The sequence below is a fragment of the Bubalus bubalis genome, chromosome 19 (genome assembly GCF_019923935.1).
Source record: "Bubalus bubalis isolate 160015118507 breed Murrah chromosome 19, NDDB_SH_1, whole genome shotgun sequence".
NCBI lineage: Eukaryota > Metazoa > Chordata > Mammalia > Artiodactyla > Bovidae > Bubalus > Bubalus bubalis.
Window position 1 is genome coordinate 71,322,739 of NC_059175.1, and position 13,689 is coordinate 71,336,427.

Below are 13,689 nucleotides of genomic sequence, written 5' to 3' on the forward strand. Positions count from 1 at the left end.
GCTGTGGTCCTACAGCTGCGCCGTGTGTGTGGGCGTCACGTGGGGCCACAGCAGCACGGACTGCCCGCAGGGCCCGCGGCTCACAGCAGCGCCTGCCGCGGGCCAGGCGCGAGGCGGGGAGTGGGGTCTGGACACAAATCACAGCACTAACGCCTGCAGCAGCCCCGGACGCGCTGATGGCGCCCTCGGGAATGACATAAAGGGCGTTTCTGGATCGTAACGGGGGGTCTCCAGCCAGTAGGTAAGAAAGGAGATTCCAAATGCAGAAGGCGAGGACAGAAGGCAAGTCTGAGCCCTAAAGGGGGAAGTGGGGTGAAGAGTGAACGGTAAAGAACAAACAGCGACCGTGTCTGGTTACACAAGACGTCACTGAGGCCCGAGTGCTGCGTGAGCCAGAGGAGCCCCAGGGAGCCACATGCTCAGAGCTCGTGTGTGGCGTCAGCCATGCTGATCAAACACATGAGCATGCTGTGATGCCCCCCACACCGGGAACAGGGCACACAGCGTCCACACTTGCAGAGGTGGAAATGTGAACGACAGAAAACTATCCAAAAACAGCAACACCAGAGAGGAAAGATCACACAAGAAGAACAAGCAGCACAGAATGAGACACGATTCAAACTAAGACCTATCAATTGCATTGGCTGATAAAGCAACAGAAACGCACCCGAGTGCGCTGCGGCACCGCCCAGCTCGGGAGGACACGGGAGCGAGCGGGGCCCCCGCCCACGGCCAGGTGCGCCAGGGCCTTGGTCAGGGACCGGAGGAGCCCCCGGCCCTGCTGGGGCCGCTCGGTCAGTGGCTGGGGCACAGGCAGCAGCACGCGTGTAAGGAAAGGTTTATAGGGCAAGGGAGAAAAATCATATAATCATCCCAAAGCGTAAGAAGAGTGTTTTTTATTAATAAAATTCATCCATTCACGATGACAAATTCCTAGCAAACAAGAGAAGGAGCAAGGTCAAAAAATCTATTTCAAATTTGTCGGAGAAATGGTGAAAGCCCCCCTTGATTCTGTATCAAGACAGGCGCCCTCTACGGCCACACATAATCCACACTGCACCAGATGAGCCCGCCGGCATGGAAAAGCAAAACTCGGAGAAAGACCAAAACGAGCGCATCCAGTAAAACCCAGAGTGACAGCATGGAACAGAGAGAAGAGCCATTTCTCACGGAGCTACAACTGTCCTAGGAAGGTCAGCACACCTACAGGAAAATTGGTAAGAGTCTAACAGGACTGCTGAGTATAAAATTAATATACCAAAAAATCAATTATATTTCCATATAATGAAACAAACACATTTTAAAAATACATCTTTTAGATATGGCATCACAAAATAAGAAAAACCTGGGAATAAACAAGAGGTAGATAAGACCCCCACCAAGAAAAATACAGAACTGTAATTAGAGGAGATCTGGTCAGTGGACACAGACCCTAGACTCATGGCCTCTAAGACCCAATCTTACCCGTGTCCACTCTTTCCAAGTGACAACGCAGTCTCAGACAAAACCCCAACTGAACCAGCTGATTCTAAAGTTCATGAAATTCAAAGGGTCACAAGCAGAGCGAATGTCCTGAGAGCGGATGGGAGGCCCTGACCTGTGGCTGCGGCGCTGCTCAGGGATGGACGGGACAGCGTGGGAAGCACACGAAACCACTCTGACCGAGCGGCCGTGCGAGTGATGACGCTGGGCAACTGAACCTACGTGGAGGGACCCTGGAGCTGGGCTGCTAACCCACACACATGCACGCAGTCAGCTCCGGGGGAACGTGTCTAAAACTCAAAACAGACAGAGCTGTGCACTCTTTTAAAAGATCCACGCAATGTGTTACGATAACCACAAACAAAAATCATCATGGAAAAGACTGATTCATTAATTGCCTCCTATTCAATCTTCTCTTCCTCAAAAGACACCATTAAAATGTGAAAAGACTAGAAAGAGCTATTTGCAAACATATTCCACAAAGTACTAGTATCCAGAATTATAAATAACTCCTACAAATAAGTAAGAGACAGACCCTCCTGTAGGAAAACAGAAGTCTTGAAGAGGCCCTCTGGAAACCCAGGTGCTCGCCCAGGGACAGGGCGGAGGCGGGGAGCAGGGTGCGGGCTCTGGGAGGGAGGCAGGGCACAGGGGTGCGGGGCTCTGGGAGTGAGGCGGGGCGCAGGGTGGCCTCTGGCAGGGAGGCGGGCTCGGGAAGCTGCCAGTGGGAGCAGGGCCGGCAGCGCCCCCAGACCCGCTGGCAGGCGTGTTAGCTGCCTCAGCACCACAGTTTCCCTGGACCTGCACTAAGGCTGTTCAGAATACGGTTGAAGACTCACATGAAATGTGAACATATGGGAAATAAAACCTTTACAAGAAAGGCTTCTTTCCTTTTTATAAAAGAAGACCAAATGGAATTTTAGAACTAAAAAATATACAATCTCTGAAATTAAAAATTCACTCTACAAGCCCACACAGCACATCAGATAGGTGAAGGAAAGGGCAGTGAGCTGCGCCGGGACGGGAGAGGCTGAGAACCGAGGAGGAGATGACCTGAGTGCAGGGAAGTGGGGGCCAGACCCAGGGTTTGAAGCAGCGGCATGGAGTCCCATGAAGGCAGGCGGAGGCTGGGTCAGGTGAGAAACACCAGGGAACGGTCGCCAAAACTTTCCCACATTTGATGAGAAATACAAACTCAGGTTTCCAAGAAGATCAACAAAATCCAAACCAGAAACAAACAGCACGGTGATAATTTCCTACAGGCTGAAAATGGATTAATGCAAAATCTTTAAATTAAAAAAAAATCCGATGATGACCCCCTCCCCCAACTTCCCCACAAAGTTACAGAAACAAAACATGACCTGAAGGGGCGATACCCCAACCCGGGACCCACACAGCCCCCATCTCCACCTGCAGCTCTGCCCCCAAATCTACCACAGGCCCTTTCAGCAGATCACATCATTTCACCAAAGACAGCAAGAGTCCCATGAGATACGTTTCCAAACTCAAAATCTAGCTCTGTGCTCTGCTAGGACGTAATTCTCAGAAATGCCCTGCAAACAAGAGCTGGCACTCGGGCAGGCATTCCCCCGTGGACGTCAGCTCTGCAGACAACAGTCTCCACGGCCCTAAGGGCTCCTTGTATTCAGTCTTGGTTCTGACAGTTCCTGCTCATCAACCGTGGAGCACAGCTTATTTCATAACAGAATTCATTGTGAAACTCAGTTACAATTAGAGCCACTTTCTAGAACGTGTTTATTAAATAAGGTTGCCTGTTACACAATAAATTATTTTCTTTAATCGCCCTAAAGAGCTGCTTTCTTGCACGTTAAGCAGAAAAATGCAACATTTTCTTTACCTCAAGACAGTTGATGAAAAAGTAGACATTTGACGGACTGACACGTGAAGGGTGTGGATGAACCTGTCTTTTTAGGATGTTTTGGGCCCTGAAGACAGCGAAGAGGGGCTCACAGGGCGCGCGGCGGGGAGGCGGGCCGCGCGTCTCGGGGGCTGCCAGGGAACAGTGCCAGGGTCTTCTTGAGCTCCTTGTAGCTCCAGTGCAGCTGCTCCACCTCCGCCTGGTGTTGCGCCCGCACCTGGTCCAGCTCCTGCAGCAGGCGCTCGTTGGTGCTGACCAGGGAGCTGGGGGCGGGGACAGCGCTCAGCCCGGAGCCGCCCGGCCCCCTCGCGGCCCTGCCTCCCCTGCTGCTGCCCAGTGCCCCCCGGGCGGGTCTCCTTGGCCCGGGGCTGGCGGGTGCCCCACTGGCCTGTGAGCTGAAGGGGTAGGGAGGGCCCTCAGCACTGACAACTCTGTTCCATTTCTAAAAAAGGCTCAAAGACGGAGACACTTCTAATTCCTGGTCAAACACAATTCTGATGTGGACACAGTAAACTGGAAGTCCTGATTCTGGGTCACTGGGGCCGTCTTTAACTCTGGAGGGGTCTCAGGAGGAGGGTGGGGCTGGACACTGCCGACCCCGGCCCAACGCTGACTGAGGGCCTTCACGGCACCAAGAGGGCCGTGGTCTCCACAGAGCTGCCCCCAGGGACAAGCCCCATCTGCCAGGGCAGCAGAGGCCAGGTGGATGCCCAGCGCTGCCCACGGCTCCCAGAGGTACCACAGCCCCGCCTGTCCACTCCAGGCTGTGGTGCCCCGTGGCCAGGACCTGCCTGGCCCTCCCCTCTGCGTCAGGGGCTGGGTGGGCATGGGGCCGTGGCCCTCCACCCCCACAGGGTCACGGCCTGGCTCCACTGGCCACAGGGGAGCTGCGGAGACCTCAGCCCAACAGTGGGGAGGGGCAGGGGAGCAGAGGACGGGGGAGGGCGCCGCCCGCTGGCCACCCCCCGGCCGGTGTCCCCTCTCCAGACCCCACCCACTCTCCCCACAGGTCTCTTCACAAAAACTGGGCCAGGGAGTGAGGTGGCATCTCCACTTTCCCAGAGAACAGTCGAGAACCACGCCAGGGGCTGTGTGCAGGCTACCAGGCACCGCCCCCCGCCCCGGAGGCTGCAGGGGAGGGACCTCGCCGCCCGGGGTCGGGGCCGCGGGCAGCACCTGTGGCTCTCCTGCAGCATCTGCGTGAGTTCTTGGATCTTGTCATAGTGCTCCAGGTGCTGCTTGAGCTCCACAAGCTCGCCCGAGAGCCGCTTCACGCTCGCCTGGAGTCCTGACGGGACAAGGGTGGCCGTGCTCAGGAAAATCACTCACTCCTGTGCTGGGAGACTAGATGATTCTAGGGTGTCAGTGAGCCTGGGGAATGTGGGGCGAGGTCATTGGGGTGGACAGCACGGCCCCCTCATCCCACCCAGGCCCTGGGCCAGCCCTGCTGGGGGCGAAGCCCCGGACCCCGCCCTCTGGACGCCCCCAAGGGGCGCGTGTGCGAGGAGCAGAGGAGGGCAGAGGGGGCTGGACCTGCTGGACGGGTGGCCTTCAGGGAGAGCCCGGAGCCAACACAGCTGGAGTGAAGGTCAGGGGGGTTGCTCACCGGGCAGGAGGGCCCAGGAGAGCCTCCGCAGTGGCCGTGCTCATGCCTGAGATGCATCTGCCCGGCGGGGCTCTGAGAGACCAGAACGGAGCAGGTGCTCAGGCAGATGCCCCCGGGGGACCCTGCGATGCCTCACCTACCCCAGGGCAGGCTGCACCCCAACTCCAAGTCCCAAGGGCATGCCTGCAGAACTGGCAGCACAGACTCCAAGAGAAGGGAGAGAGGAAAACATCGACCTGGGTACGGATGGAGCCGTGAGCAACGAGTGCCGGGGAGGGTCCTGCAGCCTCTAGGGGTCAGCGGGCTGGCCCTGTGCACGCCCGCCCAGATGCATTCACAGCTCCTGCCGAGCCTGGGCCCAGTGACATGGGGACGCACACACATCAAGAGCCACGAGCTCACCGGAGATCTGCAGGTTCAGTGCGGACGGAGCGTCAGCGGTCCTCACATCTTTCTTCATGCTCAACAAAAGTGACTTCAAGCTACTGCTCTCCTCCAGAGATCTGTCCAGATGCTGCCTCAGGTAATCCTGGACAGAACAACGCATGCAAACAGGTCAAATTCTGCCCACTGCACTGGTACAAAGCCAGCACCCAGGTCAGTTTGCCTGGATGCACAGGGGAAGGGGAAGGGGTACCACCTGCTCATCCGCCCAAGCCTCCAGATCTGTGGTCCTGCTTCTGGGCCGCTCTGCCCAGAGGGATGCCACGGGAGCCGCTGGCGCAGATGCCCAGCGGCTGCCGGTGCTATATCACTGCCTTCACGCGTCCTCTCAAGCGAGGCTCTGTGTGGGGTCTCTGTCTTGATAAAACAGTGAGCACCAGACATTTCCAACACTTGTCTCCAGCAACCTTGTGGCTGCTGTCCCTCCTGTTCTACAAACGAGGGGACGGAGCAGAGGGTGCTCTCACCCTGGAAGCCGCCCCTTTAAGTGGGCCAGCCCACTGCACGAGACACACAGAAGCCATGACACACACACTCAGGGTGGCCTTCCGCCTGGGCTCCCTTGTCAGCAGCTGTCGCGGTGTGACTCCCGGGACTGCCGGGAGTAAGTGCAGAGGACCCACACTCCCTTGAGCCTTGGAGGTGACCACAGCCCCAAGTTACAGCCTGATGGCAACTTCAGGAGACCCCGAGTCAGCCGCGTTGGGCCGTGACCGGAGGCCACACGGGGAAGCATGTGTTGTCTGAGGTGTGGCCAGGTGGTAGCTCCCTGGGCAGCAACAGACAACGGAACACAGAGGGCTCAGCACCTGCTGCCCGCCCCCACAGCCCCTCCTCTCAACCACGGACAGAAACCAACAGCTGCTGCACAGCCAAGGAAACCAGCAACGAAACGCAAAGCCAGCTTACGAACTGGAAGCAAAATATCCGCAAAGCATTTATCTAATAAGAGGTTAACATAAAAAATACATAAAGAACTCACACAACTCAACAGTGAAAAAACATGATTTAAAAATGGGCAGAGGATCTGAACAGACATCTTTCCAAAGCATACAGATGGCCAACACGAACATGAAAAGATGCTCAGCATCACTAATCACCAGGGAGACGCAGATCAAAACCACAGTGAGGTATCCCCACCCTTGTCAGGATGACCGGCATCCAAAAGACAAGTGACAGCAAGTGTCGGTGATGGTGTGGGGAAAGGGGAGCCTCCTCTGCTGCTGGGGGTGTGGTGTAAGTTGGTACAGCTACTATGTAAAATCGTATGGAGATCCCTCAAAAAGTTAAAAACAGAGCTACCAGAGAAAGCAATTTCATTTCTGGGTATTCATCTGAAGAAAACAAAAACACTAATTTGAAAATATATGCCCACCTCCATCTTCACAGAAGCATTACTCACAATTCCCAAGATACGGAACAACCTAAGTGCCCGTTAACAGATGAATAGATAAAGATGTAGTATATAAATACAATGAAGAAAACAAATACCACGTGATCTCACTCATATATGAAATCTAAAAGGACAAACAAACAAAAGAGCTGAAGCTCATGGATGCAGAGAACTTGGTAATTGCCAGACAGAGGACAGGGCTGGGAGAAATGGGTCAATGGTTTTGGTTTTCTAGTTTAAATCAACTGAATTTTTAAAAAATGCTGCTGCAAAGAAAAGGAAGAGGTTGTTAATTAGATAAAAACAAAAGACCCAAGTGTATGCTGCCTAAAAGGAACCCACCTTAAATATAAGCACTGAGGCAACACTAAGGTGGCTATGCTAACATCAGACAAAGCGGAATGAGACGCAAGCACGTGTGGGCGCAGGGGGCAAGCGCGAGGGAAGCACGGCACACTCAGGGCCCTGACGGGAGTGACACGGCAGGCGGGAGCCAGGTGGCAGCACCGCACGGAGCGAAGGCGGAGAGGGGCCCGGAGGGGCGCACGCGGGACGGCAGCGCCCAGAGGACTCTCGTTGCAGACCCCGTGCTGAACACACGGGTCACCACGGCAGCTCACCCGCACACGCGGGCACAGCGGCGGGCCTGGCCACATGGCGCAGGGTGACCAGGCTCGCACCAGCAGGCAGCCTAACTCCAGCGCCCACACACTCACCTGACGACACCCGAGCCTGACCACAACAGCAATTATAGGATGTGAATCGAATCTTGTTATAAACTATAAATAAACCTGAACTAACAGGACAACTCTCTAAATAGTCCCCATACCATCACACTGAACCGTAATCTCCGGAGGTGAAAGCCTCTCGCACTGACGCACGCTGGTCTCCCTACAGCACACGGTCGAGGCGCCCGTGACGTCACGTGACCTGCACAGCGACGCCACGACCGCAGTCAAGCCAGTGCACACGTCTCCTCACAGAGGAAGCATGTTTTGGTGAGGAGAGCACCAGGACTCTGCTCTCAACACAGCTCCAGGGTCAACATGGTCCGACTAACGTGACTGTCAGCCATGCTCAGAGCCCTGGACTAACCCCTACAGAACTGCCGCTCTGCCTGGGCCCACAGCTCCCCCACCTCCCGCTGAGGGTGACCACCGGTCTACCCTCCGCTTCTGTAAACTCATAGATCCCAGGTATGAAGTCACGGAGGTTTTTCTTGCCACGTCTGACTAACTTCACTTAGACAACGCCCTCGAGGTCCATCCAACAAGACCAACTCAATGGCCAGGAGTTTGAGCAAGCTCCGGGAGATGGTGAAGGACAGGGAAGCCTGGTGTGCTGCAATCCACGGGGTCGCAGAGTTGGACACAACTTAGTCACCGAACAGCAAGACCGCCCCACTGTAGGCTGTCTGAGGAGCCCCTAGACTGTTTTCCAGTGTCTGTGCCAAGTCACACTCCCACCACAGAGCACAAGGGTTCCCCCGTCTCCACACCCTCCACGTGCTGTCTCCTTTGACGAAAGCCACTCTGCAGGTGTGCAGTGGTGTCTCGCTCTGGTTTTGACTTGCATTTCCCTGGTGATTAGTAATACTGAGCATCCTTTCCACGTGTCTGTGTGGCCACACCACGTGGCCTGTGGGATTACAGTTTCCAGCTGGGGACTGAATCCACACCCCGACAGCAGAAGCAGAGTCCTAACCACTGATTGCCAGGGAGCTCCGTCCCAGGAGTTTTATAGTTTCAAGTCTTATACTTAAATCTTTAGTCCATTCTGAGTTGGATTTTGTGTGCACTGTTAAGACAAGGGTACAGGTTCATCTTCTGCATGTGAACATCAAGTTTTCCCAACACCATTTACCAAAGAGATGACTGTTTCACCACGGTGTGTTCCTGGTGCCTTTGCCAAAACTCAGTTGACATCTATGTGAGGGTGTATTTCTGGGCCCTCTATTCTGTTCCGGCAATCTATCCCTGTTTTTATGCCAGAACCATACTGTTTGATTACCAAAGCTTTGTAACATAATTTTAAACTAGGAAGTGTGATGCCTGAAAAATGATATTTCTCAAGATTGCTTTGGTGATTTGGGGTCTTTGTAGAACCAGGAAACGAAGAATACAAATGATAAGAAACATACAAATTTTAGAATTGTTTTTTCTGTTTCTGTGGAAAATGCCATGGAATTTTTACAGGGATTACACTGCATCTGTAAATGTCTTTTGTTTAAGATCTTTAACCTTCTTGGTTAAGCTTATTCTTAACTGTTTTATTTTTTTGACACTATAAATGGAATTGTTTTGGAATGCTCATTGCTATAAAGCAATAAGAATGATCTCTGTTATGCTTTGTATCCTACAACTTCACTGAATTTATTCTAATCTTCTCTCGTGGTATCTTTAATGTTTTATACATCATTTATAAGCAGAGGTAACTTTACTTCTTCCTTTCTAATCTGGATGCCTATATTTCCTTTTCTTGTCTGCTTGCCCTTGCTAGCATACCTGACCCCTGAACAATGGTGGGTGGAGAGGGTAGGGGTGCCAACTCTCCTTGCAGCTGAAAACCCACAAATAATTTATACTCAATTTATAGTCAACTTCCCAAATCTGCAGTTCCGTATCCAAAGATGCAACCAACTTCCAACTGTACAGTATCACTGTATTTACTGGGCTCCCCAGGTACTGCAGTGGTAAGAATCTGCCTGCCAATGCAGGAGACACAGGTACTATCCCTGGGCTGGGAAGATCCCTCCCCTGGAGGAGGGAATGGCAACCCTCTCCAGTATTCTTGCCTGGACAGAGGAGCCTGGCAGGCTACAGTCCATGGCGTCGCAAAGAGTCGGGACACAGCTGAGTGCCTGAGCACAGCACATATACTATTTACTAATAAAAAAATCTGCATATAAATGAATCCATGTAGTTCAAACCCACACTGCTCAAGGGCCAACCGTCCTTCCAGCAGAAGAGACGATATAAGAGTGGACATCCTTGTCTCATACTGGATCTTAGAGGAAAAACTTTCAGTTTTCTCCACTGATCATGAGGCTGGCTGAGGGCTTCTCATAAACAGCCTTTATCATGCTGAGGAAATTTTCTTTTACACCTATTTTGTTGAGCTTTTTTTAAAAATCATGAGTGGATGTGGAACTCAGCCAGATGCTGCACGGGCGTGAACTGCGCTGAGGTACTCCCTCTCCCTGTGAGCGTCTCTGTGCGCACAGCCCCCTCGGGCGCAGTCTTCTTCACGCTGCTGCACTCAGGATGCCAGTCTCCCGCTGAGTCTCAGACAGCAGTCTGTAGTTTCTCTTCTTGTGGAGTCTTGGATTTGGTGTCCAGGAAATGCTGGTTTAATAAAACAGTGTGAAAGTAGGCTCCCTACTTCTATTTTTTGGAAGTTTGAGAAGGATAAGTATTGATTTTTCTTTGAGTATCTGGTAGAATTCAGCCATGAAACCACCTGGTCCTTGCGTTCTTAAGAAGTTGGTTACTGTTCCATCTTATATGTTATTGACCTATTAAGCTTTATTTCTTCTTGACACAGCCTTAGTAGGTTGTACGTTTCGAGGAATTTATCCATTTCTAGGTTCTCCAAAATGCTTGTAAATAATCATTCCTTGACCTCATTTCTGAGGCATCCATTGTAATGTATCCACTTTCAATTCTGATTTTGAGTCTTCTCTCTTGGTCTACCTAAGAGTTTTTTGTGTCTTTTCAAAATCCAACTCAGTTTTGCTCATTTTTTCCTGTTGTTTTCTACTCTGTACTTATTTCTGCTCTGATCTTTATTATTTCCTTCCGTTTACTTTGGGTTTAGCTTCCTCTAGTTCCTCGAGTTGTAAAGTTAGGTTGTTTATTTGCTATTTTGAGACCTTTTCTCCTCTTCAGCGTAGGCATTCATGAATGATGGTCTCATGGTGAAGTTACAGAGGACGAGGGAGTTGCGCTCCACTGCCAGGTCCGTACCACACTGGCTCTGGCTGCCCAATGGTGCCACCTGGTGGTGGAGCTGTTGCAGGTCCAACCGGACCCACGCTGGCTGGGGCAGGCAGGACAGCAGCAGGGACCCAGGTCACCCAGGTCCCTGGAATCTCCTCACCAGCGGTCTCGGAGCCTGGGGCAGGGAACACCGAGACCAGAGAAACTCCCCCGCAAGCCCAGCCTCATCCTCCCGCCTCTCTCAGAACAGAACAAAGCCGCTGGGGCAGGCAGAGCTGGGACCGGCAGCAATGCAGACATCTGCAGCCACTGTCATGAGGGGTCCTGGAGCGAGAGCCAGGCCGCGCTCCTCAAGGGCAGCTGGCATCCTGGATGGGGAAGCCTGGTGGAAGAGGGGGTTCATGCTCTGCAAAGGCAGGAGGGGCCACAGGGTTGTACCCGACAGCTGTCAGGGGAAGCACAGTTGAGAAGCTATGCTCATTCTGTGATGTCAAGACCGTTTTTGCCCCTACTGGGAATAAACGGAACAAACCATCTCCTTCCGCGTGTCGCTGAGCTCCAGCACCACCTCAGTCATCTTCACGCCGTACTGTTGCTGAAGCTCAGCAAGGCGACTGTGCAAAGTCTTATTTTCCAGAGTCAGAGAGCTAATTTCTTCATTCACAGTTGTCGAAGTGTCCTGAGTGGTTGTAAACTCTTGAACAGACGACAAAATGTGTCTCGCCTGAGCTAGAAGAGAGAATGTTAAGAGACTGAGTATAGACAAAACGTGTTCAATGCGTTTTGAAAAATACAGGCTGCACACCTCAAAAACATTGACAGGTATGAAGACTAGAAAAGGGACATGTACGCCATTGAAATGGCCTTGTCAGGCCTGTTTACCCCCAGGCGTGGATGGGGACAACAGGCAGACAGCAACAACTCTAGGGACCTAGGGGAAGGAGCCAGCGTTGCTGGCTGCCGATGCCTTCCAGGAAGCTGGGCACCAGGCAGGCGGGGAGGAGCAGCCACCGGCCACGGGTGCCTCCTCATCTGCTCCTCCCGAGCACCCTGACACCATGAGCAGGGCCCTCGGGACGCCCCCGCAGCCCAGAGGGCAGTGAGGCCGGGGACGGGCCCAGCGAGGCCAGGGGACCAGGGCCCAGCGAGGCCGGGGGACCAGGGCCCAGCGAGGCCGGGGACGGGCCCAGCGAGGCCGGGGGACCAGGGCCCAGCAGCGGGCACAGGCGCTGGCACGCGGCACCCTGAGCCAACTCACCAAGGAAGGCTTCGCTGCTGTGCAGGGACCTGCGGCCACTCCAGTGCCTGTCCACCAGGTCGAGGAGCGCTTCCAGGAACAGCGCCTCCAGGGTGGCCTTCTTCCCGGGCAGCACGGTGGAGTGCAGTTTGGGACATGCCTGCCCAGAGACAAACCCCCCCTTGGCTCCCGTGCCCAACCCAGCGGGTGCGATGCAATGTCAGACTGCTGCCTCGTCCGCTGCCTACGCCACGGAGGAGGGTCACACTGCACACACCTGCAGGCATGGTAGGTGGGACTCGCCTCCCTACCCCCTGCATGCCTGTCCATGTCTGTGGGGCAGGGAAACCATCCCTCAGCGGGAGGAACGGCTGAACTGTGGCCTGTGTCAGTCAAGAGACCAGGCGGTTCTGAGCGCCGGCGTCCTGGGCCTTCCTGACCAGCCCCCGCCACTCTTGTGGGGTGGGGAAGAGACAGTCTCGGCCCAAACGCTCACTGGAGCTTGGTGGCCCGAAGTGTGACCAGCGCAAACAGGACCAGAGGGAGGGCTGGCTGGGCCTGTGCAGCAACAGGCTGCCAGGCAGAGCCTCACGGCCCCAGCCATGCTGGGCCCACAGCCACCGGCATTTCCATCAGTGTTCATTTTTTTCCCTTTAGAAATAATTTCATCAATTTTAAGGGATTACTGCAGAAAGGGAGCTGGCTCCTGCCCTCCGGCTCACTTTCTGAGTATCCAGGGAACATTTCCTGAGAAGTGGGGACTTAGCGAGTCAATACCAGCAGGGCCAGAGCTGGGATGAGGCCCGGTGTCCTCACTGTTAGACAAAGCAAAAGTTTCCTCATAAAGAGCATCTGGGACAGCCAGCCAGACCTGGAAGGGGGTGCAGGAGCCACCGGGCCCCTCACTCCCGCCACCCCCTACCCGTGGGAGCCCAGGGCACGGGGACGCACAGGCCCACGAGGGGTCATCGGGCCGGGGCAGCCGTCCCCTGGGGCTGGTCGGCGTGGGGACACTGAGGCCAACAGCTGGCCACAAGCAACGGAGGGTGAGAGAGTCCAGGGGCACCAGCATCAGCACTTGCGTCAGAAGCTGCACCGACGCGGCCTCAGGCACAGGAGCAGAGCCCAGTGGGGTCAGGCTTCTGCCTCCCAACTGAGGAGCTGGGGTCAAGCCCTCTCCAAGACAACCACCTGGGGCCACAGTGCTGGAAGGCGGGGAGCTGCAGGCAGCATTCCCTCGTGCAAAGTCCCAACCCCATAGTGAGTGGGGTCCATCGGGGCAGCTCCGCCCACAGTTAACATCCTTTTGGGGACAGGAAAGCCCCAGCACAGTCCCGCAAATCTACATTTTCACTCTTTCCCTCAGTCCAGTAAGAGACTGAAGATGCAGCCAGACCAGCCGTGGAAGCAGACCTTGGCCCATGGCCTGAGGCAGCCACCCCAGGAGCCACCCAGCACCTATGACCCCAGCGTCCCTGGTTCTGCTGGTCTCCATTCAGGACCAACCACAGGGGCTCAGCGCTCCCCTGGCCCACTTTGAGCTGGTGGAACCCCCCAGGCCCTCTCAGCTGGGGTGCTCTCCCCTCCTCTGCCCACATGGGGCGCTGTGGCAGGGCTGCCTGCTGCCCCCTGTCCGCACAGTGGTCTTTACTCGAACCCCAAACCTTTGAGAACATCTCAGTCTCCAACTTGGCCATAACAATGGCCTAC

At 54.5% G+C, this 13,689-nt stretch overlaps 1 protein-coding gene across 9 annotated transcripts in view; it reads right to left on the reverse strand.

The window, feature by feature from the left end:
• Nucleotides 1-3,220: 3,220 nt before the first annotated feature.
• Nucleotides 3,221-13,689, reverse strand: part of CEP72 (centrosomal protein 72) — a 37,136-nt gene continuing 26,667 nt past the window's right edge. For 4 of the 9 annotated variants that reach the window (XM_044932711.1, XM_006053498.3, XM_045163671.1 and 1 more), the window contains 4 exons: nucleotides 12,001-12,139; nucleotides 11,275-11,471; nucleotides 5,370-5,496; nucleotides 3,221-3,624 (listed from right to left, as the gene is read on the reverse strand). In XM_044932711.1, coding sequence (XP_044788646.1) covers nucleotides 3,311-3,624; nucleotides 5,370-5,496; nucleotides 11,275-11,471; nucleotides 12,001-12,139 — 777 coding nt within the window. In that variant the 3' untranslated portion in view covers nucleotides 3,221-3,310. Of the gene's footprint in view, nucleotides 3,625-4,537; nucleotides 4,733-4,967; nucleotides 5,040-5,369; nucleotides 5,497-11,274; nucleotides 11,472-12,000; nucleotides 12,140-13,689 lie in introns of those variants that run through there. The other 5 variants (XM_006053499.3, XM_025270772.2, XM_044932713.1 and 2 more) reach the window with 5 other exon arrangements.